Raw genomic sequence first — 22,786 nt, 5'->3', positions numbered from 1 at the left:
GATATTACTGACATCACTCTGAGCACAGTGTAAACACGGGGAACATGAAAACAGGCAGCACAGCCGTTTTCAATGTTCCAAACATTAAAAAAGGGTCATGGACTACCAAACTAATCAGACACAACATTAAAACCATTGGCACTGAAAGATCATCGCTTTATAAAATCTGTTTAAGTTGGAAAACCTTTTTTTCTGGCATTCATAAGACACACTAGTAGTGCAGTACTCACACCAAATTCTTGTACATTGGGATATCTGCATCACTTATACTACTACAGAATAAGCCATGAAAGTGGTTGATTAACAGTTCAATCCTTTCCTTATTTACTGGCTTTGCATCATGTCAGTTAGGGTAGCTAATCCACTTAAACCCGATGTTGGTGGGTTAAAGGGAAAAAGAAAGGGATCTAAAATGGCTTATTTCAAAGGATGAAGCAAGTCCAAAATCATAATATAGCACTTTGACTCTTAAAAGGTAGCTTCAACACTGGAAAACAATGAAAGAGCATGCTTAAACATGAACGCAAGTGGAGAAATATAATGGCACCATAAAAAAGGTAGAAAGAAAAAGGGAAAACAATTAACCGCTGCTTTTCGTTACACTTGGTTTCTATAGAAAATGTATGGTGTGTGTGATGTAGTAATGGTGTTTAGACTGGTGTAATTTAAGTGTTATATTAATGGGAGGCTGGACTGGAGAGGATTAAAAACTGCAGTAATTATTAGTTAATTGACAGTTAAAACTATAAAGAGGAAGCGCAATAAATGAATAGAGAAGAATGACACAGCTTCTAAGGCCTCCGATTTCCACAGAACTTTAACCGATTGAGCATCTGTGAGATAAACCGAACAAGCACCCTGCAGGTCACTGGAGCCAGGGGTCCCACTGAGGTCCTTTGTCCAGCTTTGACAAGTCAGAGCTTTTCTGGTTTGAAGAGGGGGATCCAAACAATATGTGGCAGGTGGTTTTATTGTCATGGCTACTTGCAATCGGTGACAGGGCTGGTCAGAACCAATAACTGGAGCTATAACTCAGTAATTCACATTTACCCTGGAGACACGAGAGAGATTCTGCAGAGCTCTGCTGGAACGCGAATAGGCACATTCCTCAAAATGTCAAGCTACTGTATTGCTGTATCCCCTAAAGCTAGTATTATGTGGCCCATACTGAATATCAGGGAGATTATAGAAGGAGGAGAAGCCATCGCACATGGCATGAAACCCGATGGAAATGTATGAGAGAATTGTGCAGGTAAAAAAGAGAGTTGTGTAAGTGAAACTTCTTCTGGGGGGCAAAACCAGCAAACTTTTCATGCAGTTGTATTTGTTTTACTGGGGATTCTTGACTTGGTAAGTAATGAAACTGACACATTTAGATGGAGCCAGGCAAAGAAAAACAATAAAGCGATCAAATCTTCATCCTCGAGGTCCAGATCATATTACGCCATTTAGAAAAGCTGACAGCCTCAGGTCATAGTGATTGCTTCAAGGGTGTTCAGATGCTCACATTTGTTTTATTCGTAATAAAAAACAGATTTATTTCAGTATTTGTTCTTGTTCTAAAACAGCAGTATGACAGGTAATCGGGTTAAATCGATGAATTGAAGCCAATGTCGGTTTGTTTTTCATGTTGGCTTGTGTATCTCTCCAATGTCTGTTATATCAGCTATCTCGTTGACCTGTTTACTTGTGACGCTCAAATCTCCCTCGACTGCAGTGAGGTTGCTTAATGTCTGTCGAAGCTCAGCGATCTCTCTCTCTCTTTCCATGAGATCTTTTGCTAATCGTCCTATCCGAAGAGTCAGGTCTGACAACTGGGGCTCAAACGCGCCAAAGTCTCTCCTAATATTAGCCACCTTTGGTTTAAGGTCGCTGGCAAAGGTCACCGTTCTTATCACGCGGGCCCGGCCGCTCTCTAGCTCCACCAAGCGCTCCGAGATCTGCTCGTCGGCGCTGGCGAGTTCAGGGATGCGTCTGCGGAGCTGCTCTATGGCCTGAGAATTGCGTTCAGATGCGGATCGGAGGTTGGAAACTCGATCGATGCTGCTGGCCAGCACATCCCCGATGCGTTTCACCATGCTGTGCTCCACCCGAGCAGCCTCGTCTTCAAGCTCGCCCACCTGAGTCAGCAGAGACTCCACCTCAGAGTGCAGGCCATCCATCCTGCGCACATCAGTCCTCACTGACGACACCTAGATGGCCATAGGGAAAAAAGAAATGTTTGAAACGGCACTAAGAAAGCTTTTTTTGTAAGGGCTTTGCATTATTGCACAGCACTGTGTAAGTATTTAGTCTTTCGTTTTTATGTTATCTGTAAAAAAGCAAAAAGAATCTTTTGCAGAGGTGAACATGCTTTTTTGTTGCAAATTTGGGTATCAACTGAACCAAATAAATACGCGGCCGTACTGCTGATACCAATACTGCTACTTTTAACTTATAAAGGGACGCGAAATATATAGCAGAGTGTGTTATTGTTTATGAGAGAAATTATCATCAACCTGCAATTTCCGAAGAGATTTTAATGATCACTAAATCACATTTTTACTTTCCACAATAAATAGTACAATAAAGCACCCCTATCAGCTTTTCATCTATTTTTAAACTTTTAGACCTTGAATGTAAATGTGGTGTAGCTGAGGTATAGTTTTTCATCCCTCCACCCCCAAAAAAGTATTTAACTGAATTCAGTGGGCTACATACTGAACGGCAATATCGATTGCTCTAGTATTAATCAGATACCGATACCAGAGTTGCTATCAATATGATTAGTCTCTACCCACATACACTTGCACTCTAGAAAAAGAAAAGGCGCGACATCAATAACATCATCAATAACCTTGCTGGTAAAGTCCTTTGTGATGGTCGATGTCCGTGCTTCGATCTGACCCACAGCTTCTCTCAGTGAAGTCAAGCTGCTCTGAAGCTGAGCCCTCTTCTCAGTCAAGCCAGTAGCCCACTCCTTCAGCCGAGCTACATCCTGCTCCAAACCCTCCAGCTGAGACTTCAGAGCCCCACGCTGACCCCCGAGACTCTCTAGCATCAGCTGGATGCTCTCACACTGAAAAAGGTGGTACAGGACATGTTTTTTCCCCAATGGAAAAAAAACCAAAAACAAACACCTCAGGACAGAAGACGATTCACTGAGAGGAAAAAACAAATCAGACATTGTTCTGTAAAAACAAAAAAAGATTGTTTTATTAAATAAGCTTAGTGACACAACAGGTGACACAAGAACAAGATGGAAACGTGACATTCAAATATGTGGATTGTCTTGATATTTGCAAAGCTTCTTCTGTTTAAAATCTAATCTAACACTTAGAAATTTTATTGACCCTGTTCATTATTGCTTGTTTCCAACTGATCAGGGGATCTTTTGCTGTTTAAACAACAAAAACGTGCAAAGAAAATGGTCAACAATGACGACCTTGCATCAAAGGTGGTGATATGAAACTGCTTTGTTCTCAATCAAAACTTTCAAACCTAAAACATATCCAGTTTACATTTGAATAAAATAGAGAAAAACAGAGAAGACTGAACAAAGACTGGCACATTTAATGCTTTAAAACTGTATCAGTGCATATGGATACCTTGAGAGTAGTCGGGCATATTTAATAAAATGGTGCACAAAGGTAAATGTATCCGACTTCTGTAATACAGTGCAGTGTTTTAATGAGCTCGTGTTGACATCAGGCTAGTTTTCTGACATTAAAGTGAGGTACAAAGTTTACAGAGATACTACTAAACTCAACTTAAGGGGTTTACAGCCTACAGTTAAACAGGACATTCCTACTCATTTTTCCTAGTGGACCAAAAAACAACAACAATGACATCATTCTGTGAGGTCATCAAGAAAAGGCTCGGTCAATTTATCCTCTTCATCTTTCTCCCACTCTTCCTCCTCCTCATTCCATTCCACTTCCTCCAGAGCGTCAGAGTTCATTTGGCTGTCAACCCCACTTTCCCTCAACACCATGGTGAGTTCACGGACCGCCTCTTTAACCACGGACAACTCATTTTTCATCTTCATGATGCTGTTTTGAGCCTGCAGGGTGTCCAGCTCCTGTCTGATCTCGAGGATTTCATTTGTTGCTTTCAGCATGCTGTCCTCGGTGCCGAACACCTGCAAGGTCACCTCCTCCAGCCTCTTCTCCATCCCGCTCAGATCTCCACCCAGTTTGAGGATGGAGCGCACTGCCTCTTCTACCTCCGGCAGATGCTCTTCGCAGGCCCTCGCACGGGGAATGTGCTCCTGGAGCTGAGAGCTTAGCTCGGCCTCCCTCTTGTTCAGGATGCCGATCTGCTCCTCCAGCTTGTGGATCTGCTTGGTGTTCCAATCCAGCTGATCCTGCGCTCGCTTGACGTCGTCCTCCTCTGTGCGCTCCAGAGCTCGGGCGTTCCTCTTTGTGCTGTCCTTGAGCTCCTCCAGCCTCTCCGCCAGTGAACGGATTCTCCGCTCGGCTTCATTCACCCGCTCTGTGGCTCCTGCATGAGTGTCCCTGGACTCGGCCTTGAGTGAGGTGAGATCGGTGGTGACGGCTGCCAGACTCTCTTGCCACGTCTCGGTCACGTTGAGGAAGTGGGCGTTGACCTTCTCCAGATCACGGGAGGCAGAGCTTTCATCAGCCTGTATTGTCGTGACAGCAGCATGGAGTGTGGAGATGTCCTGCTGGAGTTTTGTCACCAGGGAGATGGTGGAGAGCGCATCCTGTAGGTCATCCTCAGAGGCGGCAAGCTGCAGCCGCAACACAAAACAGGAGTGCTGTTTCTGTGGGAGCTCTATCTGCAGTATTCATATAATACACAAAGTGGTGCAGTGATAACTCAACTTTAAAAGAATGAAATTCATGAAGATAGTTTTTTTTTCTCCCTTTCTTTAACTTAAAGGTACTTTTTGTAATTATCCCTGTAGTTATCTAAATCTTTCAACACCAGGGGGCAGTATTTGACATTGGGTGTACTTCCATGTTTTCAGAAGTGCCCATAATTGTAAATAACAATGCACCCCTAATGACTTGCTTTGGTAAATAAAGGCTTGCTGCACCATCTTGTGGTTCAAATCAGTATCACATGAGAATACAGGTCCTGGTTCAAATTCAGGTGACAGCTTTTAAACAAAGAAAAATCAAAGCAGTTGTTTCTGCTCTACCTGTCATTGACTTTGGGTAATATTGGAAGGTTTTAAGGTGTTTTTAAAACATAGGAATTTACAAAAGGTATAGAAGCATCCCTTCTGACTTGATGCTTAAAGTTAGTTGCATATGTTTGAGGTGAGTAAAAAACCCCAGAATGTCCCAAGAAATGCAAAGACTAAGCAAGTTTAATTCTGCAAAAAATATAACCATAGTTTTCCCCTCCCTTGAGGTTAAACAAAATATATATAAAATAAATAAAATATAATAAGAAGACACTTTTTCTTTGCTAAACTTAAATTCAAATGGGCTGAAATGCAATAATCTCAAATGGAATTTAGGTGAACAGACACATTGGATTTTATGTGTCCAGATTTTGGAATATTTGTCTCACAGCTTTCCTTAAGCAACCCAATACAACACAATCATTGTTAAGTTTATTTGTTTTGCCCAAAGAACTAAATTCTATGTTGAAATAAAGAACATCTGGTAGCCATAGAGTCCAGTTAAAAACAAGGTAGCGTTTTATAATACAGTGTGTGGTTAAAAAGCAGTTCCGCTCAAATAAAATCTATTTTATCCAAAGTATTAATAATTGCCTACAAATACCTACTAGATACAGTAGAATAAGGGGCAACAGTTCACGTTTTTACAGGAGCCAATAAATAATTACACTGTAACTAATTTTCAGTAATGCATAACTTCCTTAAACCTTAAAATTACTTAAAACTAAGTTATTATTTCCTGTAAATCAGAGGTGTGGACTCGAGTCACATGACTTGGACTCGAGTCAGACTCGAGTCATTAATTTTATGACTTTAGACTTGACTTGAAAAAATGTTCTAAGACTTGTGACTTGACTTGGACTTTTACACCAATGACTTGGGACTTGAATTGGACTTGAACCGGTTTACTTGAAAAGACTTGATATTTTACCCCAAATATAAAATTTAACATGCATATTATATAGAGATTGAAAATGTGACGTCATTCACGGGTAGAACCGCAAAGGATTCTGGGAACTCGTGGCAAGCGGTACTAGCGCATGCAGGCTTTCAATTGAAATCAGTTATACAGCGATAAAAAGAAACACAAAAATGTCAAGAAGCTGTTGTATTATTAACTGCAATAGCCGGTCGCATGACAGCCACGGGAAGCCGACGGGTAAAGAGATCGGTTGTTATCGGATTACGTCGTTGAAGAGAAATTGTTCGAGCCATGTTTCCGAAGTAACAAAGACGCGATGGATGGCCTGGATTGCAGCCATTCAAAGATCAAATATAACATCCCAGAACACTCCAGCTCACAGGTTAGTCTGCTCCAAGCATTTACACAAAGGTCAGTGTTTTTTAGTAGTTAATACGTCATTTTCATAACATAATTGGTGATATAGGTTACAAGCAAGTCTGGCGCTGAACAGAAATTGTGCGCTATGCTCCTTTATTTATTGTGCATAAATAGTGAATTGTCCTGACACAATATTGCGTTTCGCTTCTGTTATTATGGTACATTGACAAAAACATATACTTTTATTCACAGGATAAAACAGGTTTTTTGTATCACTAATTGCCCAGTACGATTACAGCATACAATATTGTTGTCACTGCTACATTTCTGTGATGGGTACCAGAAATTATTTCCACTACTAATTAATTATCGTTGAGCTCAAAGGTCCTATCAATAAACGGTTAACGAATGTGTATTTATGACGACGATTTGTGAGACTGGTAAACTTATGATACGTACGATGGTCTTTCGTTCTACACGGTGCATTTCAAGGTCCTGCACCCATCCGTCGGTAAACTGTACCTGGGCTTGTTGCAGTGACCGGAAGTTACTAAACTTCATGAGTGTATGCACTCACTCCAAGAAGCGTATGATTATAAATATGCATATAAATATGCTAAGATGAGATAGCTGACTTCATCTAACTAGCAAATGTTTTCCAGGCTACGTTGGTGATACAGTTTTTTTTTTAATGTGTATGATATTTTTGTCATGCGATTTTAAAGCTGGGCCTACAACCGCATCCAAGAATAACATGCAGCTTATCTCAGAACTGTCGGTGAAAATTATTCTTGGAGCTAAGTTTAATTGAGCTGCATTTTAAAGAGGTGCAATTTCACAATTTGTGTATATTTTCTAAGTTCACTATTTTGTCATGTGTTGAGAAAAACACAGATTAAAAAATTACATGGTCTAATATTTACATTTAGCATAACTGCAACATTATTTTTTCGTTTTTTTTTTTTAAGACTCGAAAGGACTTGAAATTCAAAGTTTCAGACTTGTGACTTGACTCGGACTTTTACACCAGTGACTTGAGACTCGACTCTGACTTGCCTGACATTACTTGAGACTTGACTTGAGACTTGAGGATAAAGACTTGAGACTTACTTGAGACTTGCAAAACAATGACTTGGTCCCACCTCTGCTGTAAAATATCTGAAGTGCTGTCCTACTTAAACGTACCTACACATAGTACTTACAGTATAATAACTTCTTCTAATTACATCTTCTCTAAAATACATGTTAACATACAAGCTATAAACTACTTAAAATTACTTATGGGCTATTTAAAATTACTTGGGCGCAACTTAAAATGACATAAAACGGAATGATTTCTTCTTTCCTGTGAAATACCTGGAGTTAGCACTACTTAAAAGTAGTTACGCTGATACTTAGAGTATAATTATTTCTTCTTGCCTAAAAACATATTATTATTACACCCTTATCCTACTGTATCTAGCAGTAAATATTTATAGATACATAATTACATCGTAATTTCATGTAAAATACACTTAAAATCGATTTAATTCTAGGGGAATTACACTCTTTATCGTCGGGCTAAATATTTAAAGATCGCTAAGTATTTGACATTCACACCCATCAAAATTTGCAGATTCATGGTCCAAACACGTTGAGGATCTGCTCCACAGTCAATCAAACGTACCTTTTTGGAAACTCTGACAATCTCCTCCTCCATGTCGAACAGACTGGAAGTTTTTCCGTGTAGAGATCTGTATTTTTCCTCAATCTGGGAAAACTTCTCATTCTGCTGCAGCACCAACCTGAAAGTCAGAAAACCTTCAGAGAGAAGTCCTCTGTAGTTCTGAAGAAAGCGTTAATACTAATATGTGGACTTACCAGCTCAGAGCCCCGCAAGCTGCGAGCGACAACAAGCACATTACACTTCTAATGTCCAGGCCCGAGGACGTTTTGTTCGCTCCTGTCTCGTCTCCTGCTTCAGTCTTCACTTTCTGCGTTTCTTCTTTCCCGTTTGAGCCTTCTGATGGTTCATCGCTTTGCTTCTGTGCCTGCGTCTTCCTCCTCTGCTTTAGTTCAGTAGGCATTTTAGCGCAGTAATAAACCGCTGGTTATCTTTTTATAGCCTATTTAGAGAGTTAAACGGGCTTACCAGAGTTTGTTACCTTGCACAGAAAAACAAGACTCCTGTTTTAGAGAGAAGTTCATAATGTAGAAATCAACTTCAAAAACGCAAAAAATAACGGACTGAGTGTGCGTGTGTTGGCGCTTTAAAAGGACTTTTTCTTTACCCCTGTTCCTTGGAAAAATGCGACCTTCAAGGGGTGCTTCGTAAGCTCGTAAATATTAATACTGTAATGTTTAACTAGTTAAAAGCACCAACGCTTTTAGTTGTTTAAATGCTATAAACACAATTAAAGAGAAACATTTTACTCCAGTAACTGATTATTTGTTCGTGATGAAACCTATAAGCAACTTTTCGCCAGGTTTAGCAGTGTTGTTTGATTTTGCATCAAATTTCCGACAATGACCGCACGACTATCAACGCAACAACCGGCCACGTAAGCGGTTGCCAGAATTTGCTCTGAAATTGGCCAAAGTGGATTAATGTCTGCAGAAGTAGATCAACATTTGATAGACTGTCCGATGTGGAAGAGAACTTTACTGATATAATTTTAAATTTTCACTGATTATTTAAGATATTTATCAAAAACACGAGATCACGTTTCAGCTTTTTAAAGCGAGAACTGCTGCTTTTATCTGGTTTATACTATTGACTTTTAACGAAGTGATATTTGCCCAATAAAAACACGCAAAGGTCTTGAGCCACCCTTTAGTCTTACATTTTTATAGAGAAAAATTGGAAATGAATGCATCAATTGCATGAAACACTGAAATTTACAAAAGATACGGAAGTACAGTAGGTAAGGGAAAATTGAGTGGGTGGGACAACAGAAGGGCCAGATGCATCTCTCAGGTCCTCCAGTTTTTTTAGGGCACACTACTCACCCTGATGATAAAGGTTTTCTGCCAATAGCTCTTTGAGAATCATCTTGTTAATGCAAAAATATTTTATGCCTGTCAAACTGTGCTGTCATTGGCATTTTCAAAGATTCAGGCTGGGTTCTTGGATGTTTAAGAGTTTTGCACAGTACTGTGAATAAGATGTCTTAAAAAGAAAAAAACAAATCCCACTTAAATCTAAAAAAAAAAAAAAAAAGTTTGCAGGCACACGGACCACAGACACATTTACACAAATAATGAAGACAGTAAAAGTTTAAGCACAAACCATTTATTTGGCATATTCCCAAAAGTCGTACTTACATTTTGAGTGTCAAAAATGGTCAAAATCTATCTGTAAGTTTTTTCATTAATGAAAAACCCCTATACAAGATTGTATGTAGCAGTTCACAGCGGACTAGAGTTTTAATAAACAAGTTTCTTAATCCATCTCATATTCAGGATGTGTTGACATATTTATTTTGAGGGCTACAAGGGCCATGCAGCTTATACAAGCTCCTACATGTAACAATATAGAACGGCAGAGACACAATCTTACAAAACATATATGCCGACTTAGGGGCAAAAACTAGAGTGCAACCAAGCAAAAGCTGTTACACACAATTTCCAACACATGTGCAAAAGATACCTAGATTGAGACAACAAGAAGGTGTGTAAATCAAAGATCTCCGGACTAAGGCATTTACTGATGGGAATTAAAAAACAAAACCCAAAAAACAAAAATATATTTGACCATTTAAGAACCTCTTTAGTGTTTCATATTTGAACATGTCAAATCAAACTCCTGGGATGTTCCAGCTTCTCAGAAATTAGTCTGTACTATTATGACGGAGTCCGGGCTTTAATTAGTCCCTTTAACTTTGCACAATGATAAAGGACAGAAAAAAGGCAAAAGCGCAAGCTTTACTCTGAACAGATATCAAATCTAACTCAAGCACTGCCTGTAGTTCTACTGTGTTTAGAAACAATAGCATATATAAAGTTAAAACCTTTTATGATGGCAGTTAAAGTAACAGAAAAAAATAACTGATGGTTTTAAAGGGATCATTCACATTGTTCTTTTAAAGTGGAAACGAGGCCTGAAAGCTACATAAAAGGTCTCAGCACATCAAGAAATCCTTCAAGTTTTATAGAGGCGATCCAAGGGCCATACTAAGTGTACAATTTAGAGATTTACCAAGATGATTAGGCATTTATTTCAAGAACATTAAAAAAAACAAACAATAATCTAACAAAAATTACTTCTTAAAATGATGACTGAATTCTTCATAGCATCTAATTCTATGCAACTGGAGCTTTTACGAAGCTCATTTGTTGTTTTAAAGAAATATTTATATCTTATAATAATTGTTTTTTTTTACTCCTTAAAACTTTGACATATCACATTCCTTTTTTATAAGCATTTCTGCATGACTTCCAAAAAACAACAACAACAACAACAACAAATTGCGACTCACAGGATAATGACACTTATGTGCTAGTGACGCATCAGTTTACATAACTTACAGTACTCTTACTAAAAGTATATCTGTTGCCCCAAGGCCTCTGTTTTAAATCAGCTTTTGGTCCTGCCTTTGGAAGAGCAAATGTAAGTGCACTTTGGGGACAGAAAGGACACTTTCAACCCTGCATGAAGGGGCACAAAAAAACAAAAAGCACAAAAACAACACTACAAAGTGCACGTGATGAGTGAGTTACTGAATTAAGTACTTACGGAGGTAAAGGAATCAAACGGATAGCCCTCCTAGCTCCTCAGACTGCTACATACAGCATTTCTATATATGTAAAACCCCGAAGCTCAAAGCAAACTTAACATAATGCAGGCTGAATATTCTTCATAGCTGTATATACACAAATATCTTCCTTCAAGGTGTTTGCAGGGGGAAAATAATTCCACCGAAAAATATTGTGCTCTGCTCATCTTTATTTGATCCCAAAGACTACGACTATGTATATACATCATCTAATAAAAAACTAGATATAGATATACAATATACAAGTACATTCTGCAGACTTGCTCATAGCATTGATTTATATTTTCCTCCCAACTCTCCCACGATGAGCACCCACTAGAAATGTCATCTAACTGGCAAACAGAAGATACCTATGGACGGTGAATCCGACATGTTCACTTAGGAACTGTAGTGATCCTGAAAAAAGGAAATTAAAAAAGCACCATGAGAAGTCGTCATTATTGATGAACTTCTATCATACGCTGGAATATATCTGACTGACCTGAATTGAGCTAACTACGCCGCTGGCCATGACTGAAAGTTTTCCTGCAACTGAGCGCACTCCATGTTTGAGCTGCGACATGTCGGGAGCACTGGGGAGTACGTTGCTCAGACGGTACGAACTCGCTGTGGACACGAGGCAAAAAGTCAAGCAGACAGAGAGACAAAAAGCTCGAGGACTCGTGGAGAAGCCACTCGCATGTACAGTCATGTGAAAAAGACAGTTTTCAGGAGACTCTCTGCAGTCCTGTGTAAAACAAAGTACAGTAGCCTGCTGAGCACATTTAGCAGCAATAACTTGAAGCAATCATTTCCTGTATGATCTTACAAGTCTCTCACATTGTTGTGGAGAAATTTTGGCCTGCTCGTTAAAGCAATGCTGTGATATGATCATTGTCCTGCTGCATGACCCAGTTTTGTTTAAGATTCATCTCTTGGACAGATGGCCTCTCATTCGACTCTACAATACTTTGGTATACAGAGGAATTCATGGGGGTCTGTGACTGCAAGCCCCCCCAAACAAACATCCCTACTTTGGGTTTTATCTGTATGAAGGACATTGTTCCAGAAGTCTCGTGGTTTGTTCAGATGCAACTTTGCAATCCTAAACTGGCAATCCTTCCAAACAAACTATACTTGTTCAGTCATGACCATTAACATTTAACATGCCAACATGCTGAGGCCTGTAGAGTCAGAAACAGAGAAACTAAAAAAATAAAATAAAATGCTACAAATGGTCTGACCTTCTAGTGACTTCCACTCCTGATAAGATCAGTAATTATATTGAATGTTTTCCACTTGTGAATAATTGTCCTCACTGTAGAATGAGCGACTTCAGATTGTTTGAAAATGGCCTTATAACCCTTCGTAGATTGATTGGCAGCAACAATTGCTTCTTTAAGATCATTGCTGATATCTTTCACCCCGAATGCTCCAGAACAGGAAAACAAAACGTCTGCTGTCACAGAGGTGTTCACACTTGCTCAAAATCAATTACTCAAATGCCTTTGATTAGCAGCACCTGGAGGCTACTTACCTTCTTAATGCCTGTGGAAGCAGTAAGTGTGTATTTAATGTTTTCAGTCTTGTGAAACCTGCTTTTTCACATGATCATATGAAAGAATTTACGGTATTTAGATTTCCTCTGAGGTACAAGGGTTGAGACCAGTTCGACCAGTATGCACAGTTGGTATGGTTAATCACTCTGGAGCTAGTGCAAAACTTCAGTGTATGTGAGATAAATTACTCACAATTTCAGCACAGCTTCACAATAAACTCAAAAGTCAGACTTCTTTTCATAATTTCAGGGGCATAATATTTTATATTACAACCTGTATCACAGTTCAATACTTATTATGTAATTATTCTAGCAGAGATTCAAGGGTCATCAGACAGGTGGAAAACCTCCATTCCACCTAAAATTCCACCCAACAGTGTAACACCAAGTAGGATAGGCCAAGATTGTCTTCTCAATGTGACCACCACCTAACTAAGCCTGGAACAAGCATCCAACATGTGCAGTTTCTCTCTTATGATACAGTTTTAGCAACCGGCATTAATCAGTGACCCAAAGTCCCCAATAAAATTAAGAACACAGCTGAATTTGTGGCGCGTTTGTCTACTTATTACTGACAAAATGACCTGGAGTTTGGAAGATGTATCAGAAAAGCACACAGTTAACAGGTTGTTAAATCCAACTTTAAAGAATCACACAAGTCGGCATCTTATTAAAAACAAACAAACAATCATACTAAGATGTTCCTCCGAGCGGCTCAACATACAAGCGCTAAGAAAAGAAGAGACAGTCATGTCTTACCAGTCTGCTTCTTTGGATCATCAAATAGATCGGCTGAACTTATGGATGCACTCGCAGAAAATCTCTCCAGTCGGGTTTTGGCTTCATACTGAACAACAGAAAATTTTGAAAATTTCAACCAAGTTTTATGTTTGACCATTTAAGAACCTCTATTTAAATTAAAGACCTTCAGGAACTAATGTTCAGGCTTATCTCAAGTTCCAAGGAACAAATACAGACAGTTTTTAATGTGATTTCCCAGTCTAGTATTCACCAAATGAAATCAAAGGAAAAGCACGGTTTAGAATGTGTGTCCACGTTGTGCTTGTATACCTCAGAGTTGTCTTGTTTTCCAAAGTACATATCAGACGAGATGGCTTTTACATCATCTCCAAACTTTTTCCGAGCTTCTCCCGTGTCTGAGAGCGCTGCTGTTTCTGGTTTCCTTCTGGTTGTGGGCCTGATAACAGTTACCAACAGAAAAAAATAATAATATGACAACAGGAAGAAGTACTTTAAGCACAAATCGTGTATTTTAAAAGAACACGCTGAATTAAATTACACCAAACATATTTAAGACTGAAGAGTCTTACCTTTGTGTAAAAAGTATCTTAAGCTACAATTAAAAAACACTGATGACCACCAACACTACACCTCAGCCAGCTAGCAGACGCACTTATGCTATCATGTGTTGAAAGTTCTACTTTGCCTTCTTCTCGAGTTATTGCATGTCACCCATCAGCCTTTTGCGGCTGAGGTGTAAAAAATTTCTTTCTGTAAATTAGTAATTTTATTTGATAAAATAGAATAAATCTGATTATTTTATTTGATAACATAATCAGATTTATTCTAGAAAGCCCTTATCTTAATTTGCTGTTAATTTTGATTGTTGTATTTAACTAAAATTTGCTTTGAATCATTAAACCTAACCATAAAAACATGTAGAAAGCTTCAGTTTTGTGTTTAAACAACTAACCTGTCATCAAATGAAGTTATAGTGGAGGACAAGAAAAAGTCTGGCTCTGGTTTCTTGCTCTCTTTCATCCAGCCTCTTCCATCATCTCCATCGCCCCACCGTGAAGAGAAACTGTCTGAGGTTTCACTTTGGTCCTCAAAGCGAGTTAGAACCCTGAAGAAAGAAGCCAACAAGAACAATATAAGGTGGAACAAAAAGAGAGATAATGGACTTTACTAGTACGCTGACACTAAGATACCCAAATTTACACAGTCAGCACATTGTTTAGCATGCAAATGTTAGATTTATAGACTCCCATTCATCATGCTACAGTGTCAGGGAAGTGCTCACAGATCCCACATTAATCCTGTAACTTGAAAATGACTCTGAACATAAAGAAATATTAGAAACAGAAAGAACAAAGAGCTCTGCAACACATAGTTCAATATCAACACAGTCTGAATTGAAAGAATGAACTTTGCCAAGTTGTTCATTCGTCTATAACTGATATATTTGAGTGCAAGAGCACCAAGAAGAATTACTCCTATTTAAAAAGGCTATGGATGTTCACAACAAATGCTACTTCAGGTTTCCCCAACTGTTAATCATTAAGAGCTACTACATTTTTCACACACCATATATATTTTTGTACCATACTCAGTTTTATTTATGATCATTTAGAATATTATATGTTTTAATCAAACTGCATCAGTAATTTTTTTAAGAAAAAACAAACATCTATCTGACCTATCACATCGACCCTCTGCATGTCCTCCTTCACTACATCTGTAAACCTCTTTTTTGATCTTCCTCTTTTTCTTCCTGCCTGGCAACTCCATAGTCAGCACCCTTTGTCCAATATACCCACATGTCCAAATCATCTGAGCATTGCCTCTCTGACTTTATCTCCAAACTTTTCAAACTGAACTGTCCCTGTGATGTACTCATTTCTAATCGTGTCCACCCTGCTCACTCCCAATGAAGACCTTGACATCTTCAGCTTGGCTTTTTGTCAGTGCCAACATCTCCAAACCACACATCAAAGTAGGTCTCACTATCATTTGGTAAACATTCCCTTTCACACTTGGTGTCACAAATCATTACTGAGACATATCTCCATCCACTCCACCCTGCCTGCACTCTCTTCTTCACCTCTCTTAGCCACTGTCCGCTACTTTGGATAGTCAACTCCAACTATTAAACTCATCTACCTTCACTACTGATATTTTTTACAGCTTTACTGTTATACCCGTCTCTGTCTCACTCAAAAGGAAAAAAACCCTGTAATATTATTAACACAGTATCAAGATTTCATTTTGTTTATATATTATCAACATCAACTTTATCTGACCTAGAGCTGAAGGACCCTTCATCGTCATCTTCATCAATAAATCGCCGTCCTTTGGTGGTCTTTGCTCCAATTGGATTGTCCTGCTGGATGGTGTGCATGTCTGACATCACAGAGTGAGAAACTCCACTACAGAGAAGAGCCAAGAAAGAGTAAAAATGACAGTGAGACACATTAAAATGGAGAAAAAAAAAAAAAAAATCTTAAATCTACTAGAGGTTTGTCCCCCCTCACTCCCAATTTGTCTTACCTCCTCATGCCCAGACCCATGCCCAGTCTCTCAGCCTGTTCCTTCTTTTTCCCCTCTAGTCCTTTCAGCTTCTGCTCTTCGATTTTCCTCTGCTGCTCAAAATCTTTGTAGGCCAGCCGCATGGATGGAGCACTGAGAAGAAAAAAAGTAGGTAAGCTCAGAGATGGAAACAGACGAGCCAAATGTGGTGCATAGCTTAAGTAATATACATGATTTAGCCCCTTTCTCCTGAGGTAAAGAGAAGAAAGAGCCATGGATTTCATCTTGCCATAGAGGACACAAAGTTACATTCGCTTTCCGATTAAGTGATTACAACAAGAAAGATGGAATGAAAAAGAAATAAAAAGCTATGGGTATTCTTACATGGACTCCTCAGTTGTAACGTTCTTCTTGGCACCAGCAAAGCTCTCTTTCTCTCTGATTTTGTCAGCAGCCTGCGCCTTCTTCTCGAGCTCCGAGAAGCTCTGGCTGCTAACCTTCTGAGCGCCCAGACCGCCCTTCTTTGAGGCCAGCTGCACACAAACATACACATTACAATGATGTACCAAATAAAACAGATAACGGAGCTGGGGTAGAAGCTTGTATTCTGAGATAACATTCAGAATCTCCAAGATTAAAAACATATTTTAAAAGAGGAAAATTCAGAAAACAAAAAACAACCTCTCATAATACTATACTATAACCTCTTATAAATGGGTCCATGAGGCAGCAGGGCAGTGCAAACTGCAGGGACATGTGGAATGGGACCCCAATTCATTATTTAAAACAAACGTGTAAAGATAATTTATTTTATTGGCAGTAAATGGTGCCTACTGTTGTTGTGATTCACCTTATTTACCTGTTCTTGTGTCCCCTCAGGTCAATCATGTGATGTGTGTGTATGCAGTGACTACTGCTGCACTGCCTAACTTGGGTGTAAATGTGGCCCTCCCTATGTGGCTGTGGTGTGTAGTACGATCAGGTTGACCCGAGCTTGTAAAGTAAGACAACGTGACTGGCTTTCTATTTGTCTTAAAATTTATCTCAGACACTACTTGAATTTTTTGTCTGAATATTACCCTCCTCCCTTAAGTAATAGTTTTATTGTACTTATTATGACACCAATATAAAACTTTATACATACTGTTTTCTTGGCACCTGCTGGCTTCTTCTTAAGAAGAGAAGAGGGCTCTGAGAAAACAACAGACAGAGTGAAGTCAATATTTAGACAGACTTTTACGGGCATTTAGGTAGAGTTAACTAAACATGCACAGTATTGACTCAAACCTGGGTTTGCTTTTGGTGAAACACTGAGCATTTCCACATTGGGACCCTCCTCTGAGTTACCTGAAGATAAACATGTGATGAGCCACAAAACCATTTTAATATAAAACTGCAGTGAGTCAGTATAAATCAGATTATTAAGCAATGACACAAAGATACCATTACGGTCTTCATCTTTTTCTGGCTCTGAAAGCTTCTCTGATGCGGAGGGGCTCAGACTCATTTTGGCCATGTTCAGATTTTCAGGAACAGCCTGGCCAGGAAACAGACACACGTAGTGAAATTAATAATCACTGTGTCAGGCTGTGCAGCATATCTGTGGAAAGTTCTGGACTAAATCCCAATTGAAGAAACCACACACTTATACCTGTGTATGCAGACTGAAGAAATCCACCTGCTTGTCGCCTGGGGATGTTGGAGACAGAGGAGCCTGACTGTCCAGCCACAGCTGTGGAGAACAAGAGCCGTAAAATGATTCAATTATATGAGCGTTTATTATAAGTGTGATAAGCATATGGGTAATACCCAGGAAGCCAGTGTTTAATAAATTTAATCTCTCAGCCCCAGGTTGGTTTCTCCCCGCCCCCCTTGAGGAGAAACGTGGAGGTGTTTTCAGACTGTAACCCAGCCTGTCAGTGTTACCTCAGTGCCATGGCGTCTGGTTGCTTGTGTGGCTAAAGTCTTTATCTTCTCTCTGTACAGCTGTGCAGCCCGGCTGTTGTACTTGGCATTGGCGGCATTGGCTCTGCAGCCATGTTGACTGAAAAATGCAATCTGACACCGAGAGGTCAAATAAGAAACAGGAAAGCAAACAGGTAGAATCACGCTTGTGTCACACACTGCTGGAGTTTTAACCTGATGATAGTGTGCTGATATTTTACTCACTGCGCTGGTGTTGCCTCCAACTTGCATACATCTTAGCTGGAACCACGACCAATTAAAATCCAGCTCGGTGGACCTGTGTGGCACAACAGGATCAGGGTTTGAAGAATGTGTGTTTGAACAAAGAAAAACACCTGAGGTTACAGAACCCTATCCACTCCCATCTCCTTGCTTGAGCTGCCTTTGTTCCACTTATCCTTCACTGTATCTGAATCGTCTTTATTCTGTTTTATTTGTTTTGGATGCTTAAGTCATTTATTTTTATCCAAAATTACAATAAATCTCTAGAGATTGTTATGTCCAATTAATATACCGTATCCAGGATTACTGCTCGTAGTTTACACATTCGCCCAAAAAGTGAAAGATCCCTGGTTCAAGTCCAGGAGGAGAAATAAATCCCTTTGGGGTGGGGTCAGGAAGGGCATCCGGCATAAAAATAAAATCTGCCAAGTCAAACATGTGAAGCTACCTGTTGTGGTGAATGATTGCAAAATAAGGAAGCAGCCTACAATAGCTTTACTATTACATTACACACTTTTAATGTAGTCATTTGAAATGACAGTTTATTTTTTTCTTCTTTTTTTTTTAAATTGCTTATCTTTTTAAAAGTTTACTTTTATTACACAGGTAACACAATCCTATGCCTTAACAATAAGAACACCAGTCATGCTTAGTTACCCTACAAAGGCCTGTTTTTGGCTGAGAGTATACTTCTGAGCTGTTGAGTCCATATTGCACTACATCTTTGCAGTTTGGGTTATAAAAGGTAGAGGGAATTTGATCAAAACACTGTGCATATCTTACCTTCTTTTCATTTCTATGACTGCTGTTGTCTTGAATTTTTTAAAGGGTTTAATACTATCCTAACGAGCTGATATTTTTACGTCCTAATTTCTTATACTGCAAAAAAACAAAAACTTTTTATAAAACTCAATTTAATTAAAAAAAAAATATTACAGCAACAGCAGAGTCAAGGCACTTTTGTTTGCAAAAACGGAAAAATAATCATTCACATCCACTTTCACTTCAAAGAGGTGGCTACAGCGAATCATCTGCCTCCATCTCACCCTATCCCAGGGATCCTCTTAAGTCACACCAACGCTCACCAACACCTTCTCCGTTTTCTTCCTCTTTTCCTCCCATTGGGCAGCTTCATCTTCAGCATCCTTTGTTCAGCGCTGCATATCTTCATACTAGCTCAGCCTTGCCTCTCTAACTTTGTCTCCAAACTGCTCAGCCTGAGCCATCCCTCTGATGTACTCTTTTTTAGTCTTGCATGTCCTGGTAACTCCCAGTGAAAATCTGGAAGCTCTGTCCCCTGTCTTTTTGTTAATCCCAACATCTCCAAACCATACATCATAGCAGGTGTCAGTAACGCACTGCAAATCTTCTCAGAAAATTAAAAAATAATAATAATAATAATTCTCAGTGTTTAATCCTCAAACACAACCTTCCCATTGAACACACTTCTGAACTGTTGTTTACTCTTGATTTATTATTTTGTTAGAGGTGCTTGTGGCTCATGATGAAGAGGAGGTTGTCTGCAAACTGGCTCCTCTAGTCTGCATGTTGAAGTAAACTTGAACCCAAAGATCCCGATGCTTCTATTGGAGTGTGTGATGTTAGATAAAAAGCACTTATACATTTTCTACTGTATTTGAGAACTTTCTTACAACAAGCCCCATTCACACATTGACATGAGCACCAGTCCATTTACCTCCAACTCCAAGGAAAATATATAATTCCTGACTTACCTAATAAATGAAAGGTGCACTCCCAGAGACCTGTGAGTCCCAGAACAATCTATACAGACAAAAACCCCATAGGTGATGCTGGCCCAGCTGGGGTTCTTAGCTGCGCAGTCAAAGCAAACCTGAGGGACAGAGAGCAAGAATATATACAAACACACGAGATATTCATCATATTAACAAAAGAGACGGATCATTCTATAACTGGAGAAGACTATTTTTTTAAAATATAGATAATTTAAAGATATTTTATTTGATGTAAGTAATAAAAACAAATAATAAATTGATATGGCCAGTTCAGGCATCAAAGGTGCACTTTTTATTTGTTGCATACTATGCTTGATGCAACCTGGTAACCAATATGGCAGAAAAAAAAATGAGATTTTTAAAATAGTGTTTAATAAATTCTTGACTATTAAGTGAATGAACTCATATTGCATACTCAGTTTCAGATGAGAGTTAGTTTAATCACTTTAAACAACTTGACCCTGTACTACAAACTTTTACAAAAGCAACAGACTAAGCCCTTATGAATGAAAAAGCAACAACAAAGCATTTACGATCATTTTAGTAAAAATTATATGGTAACCTGGTTAAAATAAGAGTAACAAGATTGTACAAGTTAACGTGGCTGAAATATAGTACTTTTATTTGCAGTTATGACATAAATGTGACAAATACTCAGGACCACAGCAGTGTTGTTTAATAATATTTCATGATTTTAAAATGTTTATTTTATATGTATGTCAACAGGGTTGCAAATCATAGCTGTTATTAGTGTTTTCTCAGAAAAATATGCTATCTAGGGATAAATGTGGTCATATAAATAAAGGATACTTTGAACCTTTGGTAATATGAGTAATAGGGTTGTATTGGTTAGACTAATGCACTCAATGCACTTAACTAGTCAGAAAAAATTGAAAAAAAAAAAAAAAAAAAAAAATGTCAGAGGACAGACCTTTGGTCTACCCATGGTGTTGGCACATGAACAACATGACATGTCATCTTACTGTTTTATCTCTTCCTTTCTAAGGCGAATTAGGTCGTACATGTGCTGTTGGACACAATTTACAGAGCATAATGTTCTTTAAAATATGCTGATGTTAACAAAATGTTTAAAAACACATGTGGATCTGGAAGAAGTGGATTTCTAAGCTGGAAATTTGTTTGTTATATTTAGACGTGTTTTATAAAATATTTCATAACCACTGTTTCAACAACTGGATTTACATTTTGTCTCAGGAGTATATTTGGTATTGTAGTATTTTATGCATGGATTCTTTTCAAATTAACGCAGTTGTAGAATGGTCCACGGGTGGAGGCCAAGAGCGTGAAGAGTGTCCGACTACACGAAGCAACAGCTGTGAGGATAAACAGGAGACTGTGCTACTGACTCAAACAGCTGTTGGTGAAGTGGCGTTAATTTCGCAATGAGATCAACAGATAATAGTTACAGCAGCGAGTCGCAAACACATCTTTGTCCCTGAAGATGTCTGTTCTGTCTTTTACATGACCCGAGTCGAGAAAAGGCCTTAGAAACGGAGCTTTAAACAAACACGGCTAATGTAAACTGTCAAAAATGTAGCTAGCTAGCTGTCACCCCGTTTGCTAACGTCACGTCACGTCAGGTTACAATTTCTAAGTTTTGTGATATTTTGCTTCTGCACGTTTTAAAAACACGTTGTTTTTTTTTTTTAAACCCGACTTATTCTAAAGATGACACACGTCAGACAGCTGTTAAATTGGTCGCAAACTGAAGCCAGCTGTGGCGTTTCCCATAAAGTGCGACGTGTCAGATATTTAGTTCAGCGGACTTCCTTGTGCACCAGAATACACCCGTCTTTCTGGTATTTATTTAACTCTCACCTTATTCGTAGGGATGGAACGAAGTCGCTTGAAAATAACAGAAATGTCCTGCTTGCTGGGTTCTGCCATTTTTCTACCTGTTGGTGTCTGGCGGTTAAAGGAACAGCATCAAAAGCAGACCCGTGTTTTTCCCCTGAACTAAACCCGACACGTCAGTAAGAGAACACCATGGGCGGACGCTGATTGGCTGGAAATGATCCGTCGTCGTGTTATTGTCGCAAAGGCTTCTTGGCAATGTAGTTTTAGATCATATAAGCGATAGCTTACGTATCTTCGAATTTCATGCATTTCTGTGTGACCGCAGCCAAAACATTAAACACAACGCTGAACAATATAACTTTAATAACGTGTCTTGAAATAAGATACAATAACACTAAATAAAAAATACTAAAATATGATAAAATAGTTCAATAAGATAAAAAAAAATGCATGAAAAATGGATCATTTGAACCGAAAAAGAAATAAAGCGCAAATCAAATCTAATCTAGTTATTGTTATTTTGGAATGTGGTAGGTCATTTACCGTCTTTTGTGGCACCTTTTTATTATTAATATGATCATTATTACTAATGATAAGGAGAGAATTCTAGGAGTAAGGTGAAATGGAGGCAGATTATCAGCTGTGGCATCCCCTACAGGGAACGTCAAGGTATGTGTGTATATATGTGTGTTAGATGTTTTATATTGATTCTTATGAGGGAATACAATAACACTTTTTTAAAACTGTTATCGAGTTGCTCTGTGGTGTATTGCTTAAAAGGTTATATGTGAAAGGTCACATGTAACTCGGATTACTTGAGTTTCCCCGAGTGTGAGAAGAGACACCCAGACCCAGGGGGTCCCAAGCTAGTGTATAGAAAAATGGGAGGGTAGCCAGCTAAATCCTGTGCCAAATGAAATATGCAGATCTATCTGCTGTGGTGACAACTTGGGAAATAAGGGAGCAGCTCAAGTTACCTTTCACTTTATATCTAATATATTGTACACACATTAAGTTTTCTTTAAAACCAAACAAAGCAATGCAGTGACT

General features: G+C 38.9%; 2 protein-coding genes across 4 annotated transcripts; both read right to left on the bottom strand.

Moving 5' to 3' along the window:
• Nucleotides 1-1,494: 1,494 nt before the first annotated feature.
• On the bottom strand, nt 1,495-8,782 carry ikbip (IKBKB interacting protein). Of its 3 annotated transcripts, XM_086269523.1 has the most exons (4): nt 8,277-8,781; nt 8,083-8,200; nt 2,837-3,058; nt 1,495-2,192 (listed from the first exon to the last, which is right to left on the bottom strand). In XM_086269523.1, the coding sequence occupies exons 1-4, from the start codon at nt 8,480-8,482 to the stop codon at nt 1,626-1,628; spliced, it is 1,113 nt and encodes a 370-aa protein (XP_086125649.1). In that variant the 5' UTR covers nt 8,483-8,781; the 3' UTR covers nt 1,495-1,625. The 3 variants fall into 3 exon arrangements, with proteins under 3 accessions (XP_086125649.1, XP_086125647.1, XP_086125648.1); XM_086269521.1 differs by lacking the exons at nt 1,495-2,192; nt 2,837-3,058 and adding an exon at nt 3,074-4,780 and having other exon boundaries at nt 8,277-8,782; XM_086269522.1 differs by lacking the exons at nt 1,495-2,192; nt 2,837-3,058 and adding an exon at nt 3,077-4,732 and having other exon boundaries at nt 8,277-8,778.
• A 1,070-nt stretch (nt 8,783-9,852) lies between these two features.
• Nucleotides 9,853-21,932, bottom strand: arfgap3 (ADP-ribosylation factor GTPase activating protein 3). Its single transcript, XM_086268892.1, has 16 exons — nt 21,758-21,932; nt 19,898-20,016; nt 18,147-18,219; nt 17,904-18,035; nt 17,629-17,709; nt 17,421-17,514; nt 17,265-17,324; nt 17,122-17,168; nt 16,362-16,510; nt 15,999-16,130; nt 15,752-15,877; nt 14,422-14,574; nt 13,779-13,905; nt 13,467-13,554; nt 11,652-11,776; nt 9,853-11,566 (listed from the first exon to the last, which is right to left on the bottom strand). The coding sequence occupies exons 1-16, from the start codon at nt 21,824-21,826 to the stop codon at nt 11,549-11,551; spliced, it is 1,593 nt and encodes a 530-aa protein (XP_086125018.1). The 5' UTR covers nt 21,827-21,932; the 3' UTR covers nt 9,853-11,548.
• Between the last annotated feature and the right edge of the window lie 854 nt (nt 21,933-22,786).

The sequence above is a fragment of the Aulonocara sp. 'chitande type north' Nkhata Bay genome, linkage group LG17 (assembly GCF_057382095.1).
Source record: "Aulonocara sp. 'chitande type north' Nkhata Bay isolate Kocher_YH1m ecotype deep benthic linkage group LG17, A_spYH_male_GT1.1, whole genome shotgun sequence".
Taxonomy (NCBI): Eukaryota; Metazoa; Chordata; class Actinopteri; order Cichliformes; family Cichlidae; genus Aulonocara; species Aulonocara sp. 'chitande type north' Nkhata Bay.
The sequence above is the reverse complement of the archived record's forward strand: the minus strand, read 5'-3'. Positions and strand labels throughout refer to the sequence as shown.